At 37.7% G+C, this 12,221-nt stretch overlaps 1 protein-coding gene across 10 annotated transcripts in view; it reads left to right on the top strand.

Annotated features, from left to right (window-relative positions):
* Window positions 1–12,221, top strand: part of SCMH1 (Scm polycomb group protein homolog 1) — a 187,458-nt gene that overhangs the window by 135,646 nt on the left and 39,591 nt on the right. For 9 of the 10 annotated variants that reach the window (XM_030323801.1, XM_030323800.1, XM_030323799.1 and 6 more), the window contains 2 exons: window positions 8,186–8,418; window positions 11,993–12,119. The exons of the other annotated variant lie outside the window; for it this stretch is intronic. In XM_030323801.1, the coding sequence (XP_030179661.1) occupies window positions 8,186–8,418; window positions 11,993–12,119 (360 nt within the window). The remainder of the gene's footprint in view (window positions 1–8,185; window positions 8,419–11,992; window positions 12,120–12,221) is intronic. 10 annotated transcript variants of the gene reach the window in all.

The raw sequence follows: 12,221 nt of genomic DNA, 5'->3' as shown, positions 1-12,221 counted from the left end.
TTGTATGTTCAGTTTTGTGACATGGCTCTTCCAGTGTCATCTTTTTACAAGTGGAATGTCATTCTCTTTATTCCATACTTTTAGGAGATTTTGAATATTTTCTGGATATTACTTTTCTGACCTACGTGTTTTGTGTATCCTTTCCCACTCCCTAGGTTTCACTTTTGCTTTCTTCACGTTGTCTTTTGAGGAACAGGAATTTTTTATTTTAATGAAGTCATATGGGTCAGTTTTTTTGTAATTAATGCTTTGCGTGCCATATGTAATCTTGCTTCCACCAAAGTTTTGAAGATAGTGCCCTCTGTATTCTTGGAAAAGTTTGATGTTTTAGATTTCATGTTAATTTTTGTATCTAATATGAAGTGTAGGGTTCGAGTCTCATTCTTTTCCATGTGGATATCTATTTGACTCAGCACAATTTTATTGAAGAAGTCGTGTTGCCCTCTACCACCACCACCACCATACAGTTTCAGGGGCACCTTTGTCATAAATAAGATGACTGTGGATATGTAGGTCTAATTCTGGACTCTGTTTTGTTCCATTGATCCATTTGACTATCTGTCTTTAACACCAGTATCACATGTCTTCATTACTCTATTATAATGAGTCTTGATATCTAATGATGTAAGTATTCCCTCCAGCTTTGCTGTTACTTATCAAGATTGACTTGGGTATTCTAGATCCTTTGCATTTCCTAATAAAATTTAGAATTAACTTGGTAATTTGGACACACACACATTACAGAAAAACTGCTGGGATTTTGATTGGAATTGCATTGACTCTTTAAATCAATTTGATGAGCATTGAGAGGGCAATTTGAGTCTTCTAAACCCTGAATGAAAGTGACAGATCTCTTCATGACCATGTGCTATCTAGATCTTCTTTAATTTCTCTTAGAATGTGTTACAGTTATGGGGCGCCTGGGTGGCGCAGTCGGTTAAGTGTCCGACTTCAGCCAGGTCACGATCTCGCGGTCCGTGAGTTCGAGCCCCGCGTCGGGCTCTGGGCTGATGGCTCAGAGCCTGGAGCCTGTTTCCGATTCTGTGTCTCCCTCTCTCTCTGCCCCTCCCCCGTTCATGCTCTGTCTCTCTCTGTCCCAAAAATAAATAAACGTTGAAAAAAAAATTAAAAAAAAAAAAAAGAATGTGTTACAGTTTTTAGTGTGATTGTATTCCATATCTTTCACTGAGTATTTGATTTAGGGTTTTTAAATTTCATTTTCTAATTATTAGTATATATAGAAATAGATTTTTGTATATTGGATTATATCTAGTGACCTTTCCAATTTCTTTATTTTGATAGAGGGAAAGAGAGAGAGAGAGCGCACAAGTGGGGAAGGGGCAGAGAAAAAGTGATAGAGAAACCTAAGCAGGCTCTGCACTATCAGCACAGAGCCCATTGTGGGGTTCCATCTCACAAACCGTGAGATCATGACCTGATCCAAAGTCAAGAGCCAGATGTGTAACCAACTAAGATGCCCAGGTGCCCTCATTTTTTAATTTTAAGTAGATTTTGTAGGTGGGAGGGGAATGGTTTATGTAAAAAATCATGTCATGTGCAAATAATGCTCTTTTTTACAACCTATATTTGTAGCTTTTATTTCTTTTTCTTGTTACATTGGCCTGCAATACAATGTTGAATAGAAGTGATGATGGTGAATATTTTTATCTTGTTCCATGATTCAGTAATAAAGTATTCAATATTTCACCGTTAAGTGTGCTGTTGCCTCTGCTGTTTATAGATGCCCTTGCCTTAAGGAAATTCCAAATTTGCTGATAATTTTTATCATGAATGAGTATTAAAGTTTGTCAAATGCTTTTTTTCTGCATCTATTGAGATGATATATGGGTTCTCTTCTTTATTTTGTATATGTGGTAAGTTCAGCTGATTTTTTTTCTGTTGTTAAACAATCTGTATATCTGGGATACAAACTACTTAGTCACAATATATTATCCTTTTTATATATTGCTGCGTTCAGTTTGCTAATGTTTGTTAAAGATTGTGCATCTATGCTCATGAGGGATATTAGTCTATAGTTTTGTTTTCTTGTAATATCTTTGTCATGCTTTGGTATGAGGATTACATTGGCCTCATAAAATGAGTTGGGGAGTGTCCCTCTTCCATTTATCTGAAGAGACTTTGTACACTCTGTTGTTATTTTTATTTCTTCTTTAAATGTTTGCTAGAATTCGCCAGTGAAGGCATCTGGGCCTGGAATTTTCTTTGCAGAAAGGTTTTTCATTTCAATTTCAATCTCTTTATTATGTACACAGCCCTTCATGTTCTATTTGGTCTTGTGTCCATTTTAATAAGTCATCTTTTCAAGGAAGTTTCCCATTACATCTGAATTTTCAAATGTAGTTGCATTAAGTTATTCATTATGTCCTATTATTATCTTTTTAATGTCTGGGTTATCTATAATGAAATCCACTCTCTTATTCTTGATATTTGTAGATTGTGTTTCCTTTTTACATTCCTTAATCAGGCTTGTCACGGGGTTATCTTTTCGAAGAACCAACCTTTGATGATTTTCTCTGTAATATGTCTGCTTTCTTTTTTCCATTGACTTATCCACTCACATTATTTCCTTATTTCTACTTTTTTTGAGTTCAGTTTGCTGTTCTTTTCCTAGCTTTTTGAAGTAGAAGCTTAGATCACTGATATTTAACCTTTCTTCTCTTCTAATATAAACTCTGAAAGCTATACATTTCCCTCTGAACACCGCTTTAGCTAAATCTCACGCATTTGGATCTGTCATATTTTCATGAATTTTAAGTTCCAAGAATTTTCTTATTTCTATTTTTATGGTGTTTGAGTTATTTCTTAGCATTTGGGATTTTTCCAGTTAATTTCCTGTTATTGATTCCTATTTAAATTCCACTGTGGTTGGACGAAGGGGAGTGGGAGATACAGGCTTCCAGTTATGGAATGGATAAGGTGTGAAAGTAAAAGCTACATCATAGGGAATATACTTAAGGATATTATAATAGCATTGTGTGGTGACAGATGTCAGCTACACTTGTTGTGAGTATAGCATAACATATAATGGGATGTTGAATCACTGTGTTGTACATCTGAAACTAATGTAACATTGTATGTCAACTATACTCAAATAAAAAAATTTTTAAAAAGGAAAAAAAACTGAAGGTATCAAAGCAGAAAAATATAAGAATCTTCCTTTTCACTTCTAAGACATAGTTTATTAAGCAGTGATTAGAATAAACAAATGAATGCAGATGTATAAGTTGAATCAGCTGGTACAGAAGAATCTGCAATTCCTTAAGTTCCTGCCTGCAGGTCTGTGTTTTTAGAGCTGTAAATATTTCTGTGTTACTGGTAGTGGAACTGAACACACTAACTTGTTTATCTTCCTGCTGCATTAGAATTTATTAATATAGAGGGATTTGTAAAAGTTTTCCTAAAACACCAAAGCAACAGTGTTTTCTAAAAATAAATGTTATTGGGACGCCTGGGTGGCTCAGTTGGTTAAGTGCCTGACTTCGGCTCAGGTCATGATCTCACGGTTCATGAGTTCGAGCCCCACGTTGGGCTCTGTGCTGACAGCTCAGAGCCTGGAGCCTGCTTCGGATTCTGTGTCTCCCTCTCTCTCTCTGCCCCTCCCCAGCTTGCGCTCTCTGTCTCTCTCTTTCTCAGAAATAAAACATTAAAAAAATTTTTTTTAATAAAAATAAATGTTATTGAAGACTGTGGCTGAGACTAAAACTGTAATTAATTATTTAATGCTGCTGTGGTTAGAGAACTTGTTCTGTGTGATTTTAATTCTTTGAACTTTATTCAGGATTGCTTGTTCACCCAGCATATTCCATAAGTATTTGAAAAGAAAGTGAATTCTATACATATTGGGTGTAGTGTTCTATATATGTCAATTAAGTTGGTTGGTTAAATGGTTATTTTATGTTGTTAGTTAATTGAGTTGTTCACATCTTCCCTACCCTTACCATTTTGTTTTGTTTTTTTCAGCTTCTTAACCTATCAGTTACTGAGAGAGATATGTTGAAATCTCCAATTCATAATTTGTATTTGTCTGTTTGTTCTTTTCGTTTTCTAAACTTTCGCTTTATATATTTTGTGTTATTAGGTATATATAAATTTAAGGTTATTATAGCTTCCTTTTGAATTGACTATTTTATCTTGATGAAATGTTCCTTTTTAGTCTAGTCATACTTCTTGCCTTAGAGACTGACTTGTCTGACATTAATATAGCCACAAGAGCTTTCTTTTGTTTAATGTTTACAGGGTATATGTTTTTACATCTGTTTATATCTTTTTATCTATGTTATATTTCACGTGTCCTTATATTTCAAGGCCCTCATGTAAACAGATCTAATTGGGGTACTGGGACAGGGGAAGTTTGGTGCAGTATGTTAATTTTTTCCTATTAATTGTTTTACTTTATCCACTTGTATTTAATATAATCATTCATTTGGATTTAAGTCACTATTTTGCATTTTGCTTTCTGTTTTCTCTTTGAGTTCTTCCTCATTTCTTTATTCTTCCTTTCTTGACTTCTTTTGGATTAAGCAGATATATTTTATTCTTCAATTTCTCTCTCCATAGCTTTTAGTATACATTCTTGTATATTTATTTAACCACAGCAGAATTTATTTATTTTAGTTAGCTATACTATGCAAATATGTATCATGGACTTATCAAAGTCTTCCTTAAATAAGTGTTTTGTAACCAGTCCCCAAATAATGCAAAATTCTTAACAAAGTTTAACTTCTTTTGTCCCCTACTTCCATCCTGTGTGCTGTTGGTTTCATATAATTTACGAATACATATATTGTAAACTCTACAAACCATTTTATAACTTCTTGTTCTAAATAGTCAGTTCTTGTTCTAAATTCTTTTATATCTAGCCACATAGTTACCCTTTCTTAGGCTCTTCATTTCTTTCTGCAGTTTCATCATTCTATCTGGGATTACTTTTCTGCAGCCTGAAGAACTTCCGTTTTATTTCCCATAGTTTAGATCTGCTAGTAACAAGTTATCTCAGCTTTGATTTATCTGAAAATAATTATTTCACGTTCACTTTTGAAGGAAATTTTCACTGGGTATAGAACTGTAGGTTGGCAGTTTGTATATCTTAGCCCCTTAATATATCATTCTGTTGCTTCTGGCTTCTATAGTTTCTGTTAAAAAGTCAGCCATCAATCTTACTGATGCTCCGATAAGATGCCTCTTTTCTCTCTGACTGCTTGAAAAAATTTATCTCTGTCTTTCATTTTATTTGTATTTTATATTTTATTTTCAGCAGTTTAACAGTTATGTGTCTTGGTATAGTTTGAGGTATTTTTTTAGATTTTTGCTGCTTGTCAGTTGCTGAGCTCTTTCTTCTTTCATTGGTTTCTAAATATTACTTTTGCCTCATTTTCTCTGTCTTCTTGCTCTGGGATTATAGTTACTCATATTTTGGATCCATTGACTATACCCACATGTCTCTAATGCTCTAATCTGTTTTTTCCATACTTTTGCTTCATTTTGGATGTTTTCTATTGATTTTTCTTCAAGTTCATTCATCCTTTTTTCTGCTGGATCTTGTCTTCCCTTAAATCCATCCAACAAGTTCTTAATGTCTCATGTTTTTAATTCCAGTATGTTCATTTAATTTTTCATATAGATTCCAGTTTTCTGTGGGTGTTACCTTTTCTTACATTTTGTTCATCTTTTCCTCTACTTTCTTTACATATTAATTATGATTACTTTAAAGTCTCTGTTCCTCTATCTGGATCATATATAAATCTCCTATTGTCTGTATTTTTTCTTGATTACCACTTTTTTCTGCCTCTTATTATATCTAATATTTTTTGTGTGATATACTGGATATTTTATATAAAAGAACTGTTAAGGCTCCCACTAGTATCTTCCATCAGATATAATTCTTCCTTACTTCTGTTAATCTAATTAGGATAAGGACCTGATTCTCTCAATCTAATCATGGATTGAGCTACTCCAGGTCTGGATTGTACCTGTAGCTTATCCCTGTTTCTTGGACATGGTCCCTGCTGGGCTCTTGATTGAGAACCTAACAGGTCTCTATCTCCTTAGCCCTAAAAAATTGCAAGAGATTGTCCTACCTTTGAGAGGTTAGGGGTTTGGCTCTTTAACCTCTTACTCCTTACAGTTTCAAAATATGGCATTTATCTTGAGGAGGTATGTTTGAGGTACACCTCTTCCTTCTAGTGGGACCTCATTTATCCCCTAAAACCACAAAATTATGAGATATTTCATTCTGCCTTGTTATAAGCTCTCGGCCTAGCTTCACATCTCCATTGCGCAGACTCAGAACTCAGCAAATGTCCCTTGGGGAAAATTGGACACACATATGGAGCTCAAATACCAATCAGTCATAGCAGCCTATTGGATTTCTCTTTCCTCCAGTAGAGGTCCTCTGCATAGGCCAAGCCTGAGCCTCAGTTCATGCCCCAAACTGACAAATGCCCTCAGGAAACAAAACAGCGTCAGCTACCTCGGAAGCCCTTCCCCCACTTAGGTCTGGAGTTCCAGTTCATCTCGTCCCTGTGATTTCTACAACACTGCAGTGTCTCTTCAAGAATGTATCTGACTTTTCATCATAATTTATTATATCCTACCTAGAAGCATAAACAGCATTATCCTCTACCTGCCCACTGGAATTAGCTTATGAACTAGCCTCCCTAGTTCTACTCCTGCTCCCTCCCGCCTTTCAGAGAAGCCAGAAGGTTCCTTTCAAGTACATCCTGCCACTCCCCTGCTCATAATCCTCCAGCAGCTTCCCTTCATACTTAGAAAGTTCAAATTCATTTTCATCCTCTGCAAAGGCCTGCACGATCTTATTGCTACTCCCTTTCTAACCTGAACCTCCGACACTCTTCACTCACTCAATTCTAGCTATACTGACCTCCTTACTGTTTCTCAGACACACTAACATGTCCCCATCTCTGGATCTTTGCACTTGTTATGTGCCCCCTACCTGGAAGGCCCTTTCCTCACATCTTCATAATGCTTTGCCTTTATTTCATTGGGGAGCTCTCTGTGTAAATATCACCTCCTCAGAGTGGGCTTTCCTCACCCGCCTTTAGTTTTAATCACAGCACTTACCTGCCCTTATGTTATGTATTTATTTGTCTGTTTTCTGTCTCCCCAATGAGGAGGTAAGCTCCATGAGAGTGAAAACTGTGTTTTGCTGACCTATAGTAAGTGCTCAGTAACTATTTGTGGAGTGAATTAGATGTCCCTTAAGGAGAAGATGGATAGTTAGATATAAAATGGAAAGTGTACTGACATAGATATGTATAGAATGCTTGGGGTGTGGGGGGGAAGTGGCACTGACTTAACTTGGGGAATAGTCACACAAGGCCTCAATGAGGAGGTGGCCCTGGAGCAGAGTGTTAAAAACTGAGTATTGATGTTTGCTTGAATTAAATGGTGTGCAGAAAACAATTGGGCTACGGGGGCAGAACATTTGACTGTGGGAAACAATTGGGCTAGAGCATGGGGGTGGGGGTGGGGAATGTGTGTCAGGGAATGACATCAGACATAACTGGAGAGCAAGTCAGGGGTAAAGTCGCAAAAGTGCTTGGATATCAGAGTAAAGAATTTGGACTTCACCTTGAAGGTAATATGGAGAAACAATTTTTAAAGTAAGGGTGTAAGGAGAGGTGCTGTCAGATGTGTGTATGTATGTCCATGTGTTACAGTACTCCTCATTGCAATGATCACACTAAAACTTTAAGTGAATTGATGTAGAAAATTCCTAACTTGGTTGTCCGGGCCCAGTTTAAAACATAAGTCCTTATCCCCTGTTCACTGTGTAACCTGAAGGCATCATTTCCTCTTTTGAGCCTTGGATCTTCATTCTTAGCAGGAAGAGATTGTAGGCTTCTAAAAGTCATTCCATCTCTGAGCCTATGGGTTCTGTTTATATGCTTTAACTAGATGCCTTGGGGAGAAAAATTTAATATTTTCTCTGCATCTGCCAGAAATAATTAAAACTTCCAATTCTAACCAATCTAAATTCAGTTCTCCTGTGAGATTTTCTAACATTTAGGTCAGATGCCAGGAAACTAGCTTCTTGGGATAAAACTACCCAAGCAGAAGTAGCAAGTCTTTTTTTTTTCCCCTCTGTTTGGGATGGGAATGCAGGTGGGTGGAGGGGGTGATAGAATGAGTCTTTTTCTTGCAGTTGTGATTCCAAAGAATCCCTATCCTGCATCTGATGTGAACACTGAGAAGCCCAGCATCCACAGCAGCACCAAAACTATCTTGGACCATCAACCAGGGCAGAGGGGGCGTAAACCAGGAAAGAAGCGGGGCCGGACACCCAAGCCCCTAATTCCCCACCCCATCTCTACCCCATCCAAGTCAGCTGAACCTTTGAAATTCCCAAAGAAGAGGGGTCCCAAACCTGGCAGTAAGGTAGGTAAAAATGTGGGTTTCCCAGAAAGGGATAAAGGGTTATAAAGGGGTAACTCACCCATATCCATCCATCTTGGAAAGGGGCATGTCTGGCCCTATTTTCCACCTTGTGTATACTTTTAAACAGGAATCTCCTACATTGTCATCCCTGCTTAGCTAACTTACCTGGGAATTGGTAATGTAGAGATAGGATGGTGTGGATAAGAAACACATTATGACTGTGAGAGTTACATTTGAGGAAATTCTGGTCTAATGTCTTCCCTCAATGAAAGGCCCTGCTCCTAATTGTTAACCTACCCAGAATGAATGCCCAAGCACATGAACAGAAACAGAAAATTGACTCTGTACGTGTATTTCTTTTTCTAATCCTGCCCCTTCTTTTAAGAAGAAGGAAAGAACATTACTGAATACCTAGCAAGTATAAGGTTCTGTTATCAGACACCATAACATACATATCACGTGATGATCACAAGAACCCAGGAGATGAATTATGTTAATGTCATTTCATAGTGAAGTAAATTGAGACTTAAGAGATGTGAAATGACTTCCCTAAGGTCACATAGCTAATAAATGGCAAAGGTTCCAGAGATGGGGCCCCACATGTTCTAGTTCCAGGGTCACTGATGCCTTACCATGGGCACCATGGGTACTCTCCCACATTTCCTGAAGGAGCTAACGCTTACGTCTAGTACAGGACAAGACCGCTGAGTCAAACGTCACTGAGCACCATTACTGCAAGAACCACCTTTTTTTAGTCATGACCAATTCTTCATGCGTGTCTTCCTTAGGGAAACCATTGATAAGAAAGTTCCTCAGCTGCTTCTCTAGGGCTTCCTTTGGCATCATCTTCTCCACTCACTTTTTGTCAGGGGATTTTCTGCATCTCCCTCCTGAACTAGACCACCTGAGTTTCAATGTAGAAATGATACCTAGTTCTCCCTGGGCACTCCATTCTAATCTCATGAGTTCTTCCCTAAGTTTGGTTGGTTGACTGATTGTTTTGGCTTTGTGTATTAACTCCAGTTGACTTCAGTTCTTCTAGAATACAAGCTCCTCAAAGTCAGGAACCTAGTCTTGTTCTTTTCTCTTTTTTCCTGTAGTGCCTTATATCTTAGTCTCTTGGGAAATGTTCAATATATGCAGGATGGATGGATGATTTTACTTATGATGTTCTAATTGAGATGATCTTATTTATTGGCTTTGAATTCTTGATATCACATCCTCATCTTCTATGTAATATATGTGCTCTTGATCTATCTATCACTAACCCCTAGCCCAAGTCCTCATTCATTTTTGTCTCCACTACTCTCTTCTTATTCTCCTGCTATGGAGAGACACTGAAGGCTCTAAAGATTCCAAGGCCAAGAAGCCATGCTTTTGATGATGTGAAGACATTTTAAGGGCATCAGATTAACCTTGAAAGTTTGCAAAGACAGAATTAAAAAGTAGAAACTCAAGCAGATAGACTTTGTCTCAACATAAAAGGAACGGTTAAATCTATCCCAAAACAGAAGTAGTGATCTGCGAAGAAGAAGAAGAAGAAGAAGAAGAAGAAGAAGAAGAAGAAGAAGAAGAAGAAGAGAAGGAAAAGAAAGAGGAAGTAGTGATCTTCCATCACTAGAGGCATTTTGTCAGGGACTAGATGACTATATGGGAGGGATATTTTCAGGAGAGGGAAGTAGGAGAGAGATGGTTGGATTAAGTGGCCTTTGAGATCCTTCAAAACCGAAACACTGCGATTCTATGATCGCTGCTGCTCTGCTTCCTTGGGAAGTCCTCAACATAGTAATAACCAAAGTCCCCGTTCTTTCCAACCCTCTTGAAAACAATAATTCTCATCTTATCCTGTATTTTATGGGCTGGCATTTGACTCGCTAATTCCCCCTCCTGTCCTTATGCCTACTTCTGTAAATGTATATGCCTTCCACTTAACCCATGACCCTTCTGTTCCCTTCTAAAGTGAAGTGGTCTCATGACTAGAGCAGAGGCTTTGAAGCCAGACAAACAGGTTTATATCTCATTTCCATTTCTTACCACTTGTGTGACTGTGACAAACATCTTTGAGTAAGGCTCTGAGCTCCAGTTTTCTCACCAATAAAATGGAGATGAGGTAATATATGAATAGATATGATACATGTATCTCAAATAATAATGATGTCTTCCATCTCTCTGCTTTCTGCTACAATATTTGGGCTCCTAACCTACCAGGCTTGTTCCTTCAGGGATCCCATGAAATCCCACCACCAACTCAGTGAAGTTGAACTGATGTTTCCTTTCTTCCCTGCTCCTTGTTTATTTAAACTTTTATTTTAAGCAGTATCCAAAAAAAAAAAAAAAAAAGAAAGAAAAAAGAAATGTCCATGTCCCATGTATGCTTTGAATGTTTCATGTTTGTATGATAACTTCCACAGACAAGGCCATCTTATATATGCCTGCTGTCACTGGTGCTGTCACTTTAGATAATACACTCCTAGAAGGCAGACAGGTTTATATAGCTCCCAGCAGTGGAAACAACATGGGACATTTAGTAAAAAGGGATTTCTGAACCTCAGTGATGATTACAATTTCCTTGCATTCAGAAAGGCTTTTAGAAAACTATTTCTTGGAAAGAAGCTTCTGAGATCTTTCTCTCCTACAGACTGCCCTGAACAGCATAGAGGAGATATTCGATTTTTCTTAAATCATTTGTAATCCTTCCCCCATTATCGGTATTCCGTACTGTGTGCTTCATTCAGAATATTTATTGAGACTTATTATATGGCAATTGCAATACTAGGAACAGTACTCAGAATCAGACCCTCAAGGAGCTCCAGGCTAATAGGGGACACCAGTATGTAAATATATATGACAATACATTGTGACAGATGCAATACAAAGTACAGAGATAGCACAAAAGAGACAGTAACTAGAGGAAATCTAGAAAAAATTTCCTGGATAAACAGATATCTATAAGGTAAAAAAGAAAGAAAGAAAGAAAGAAAGAAAGAAAGAAAGAAAGAAAGAAAGAAAGAAAGGCCATTCCAGGCAGAAGGGACAGATATTACTGTAAAAGCAGAGCCCAGGTAAAATTGCAGAGCTTTTAGAGAAGTAATTTAGTTAGAGATTCAAATCTTAGGGTAGAAAGTTTAAGATAAGAAATGGCAGATGATAAGCTGAAGAGGTAGACAGAGGAACGAATTGATAGTTAGGGGAAGGAACGTTTCCATTTTTAAAGAGAGAAGCAAAGTACAAAATAATGTCAAAGTAGACTTAAGCCTTTTGTACTTTTGTGTGCCCAGCTGATGAAGAACCTGGAATTTCAAATGATAACATTGAATCTAATATAAATGACAGTGAATTAAGCACTGGCTCTAGAGAAGCCCAGAGTCTTGTACATAGATTCAGAAAATATTTGCTAAGCATCTACTGTATGTAAAGTTTGGGGCAAGATTCTGTGTGGAAAACAAAGTGAAAACACAGCCCTATCCACAAATACATATTTCGTTTCATGGGTGAATTGAGTACTAGGAATAGAGGAATCAGAAGACAAGTTACCTGTCATGGGTAGCAAACTTTTCCCCATCCGTTTTGACAGAGGAAACCTCGGACTTTGCTGAACCCACCACCCACCTCACCAACAACCAGCACCCCTGAACCGGACACCAGCACTGTACCCCAAGATGCTGCCACCATCCCCAGCTCAGCCATGCAGGCCCCCACAGGTAAGAGCAGATCATGGTATTAGCTACAACAAGGCCCAGGCCCCAGTATCTGTACTTCCTCTTGTCTTGCACCAGCAATTAGACCCCTGTCCATTTGTAAAC

This window comes from Lynx canadensis, chromosome C1 (assembly GCF_007474595.2).
Source record: "Lynx canadensis isolate LIC74 chromosome C1, mLynCan4.pri.v2, whole genome shotgun sequence".
Lineage (NCBI taxonomy): Eukaryota > Metazoa > Chordata > Mammalia > Carnivora > Felidae > Lynx > Lynx canadensis.
The sequence above is the reverse complement of the archived record's forward strand: the minus strand, read 5'-3'. Positions and strand labels throughout refer to the sequence as shown.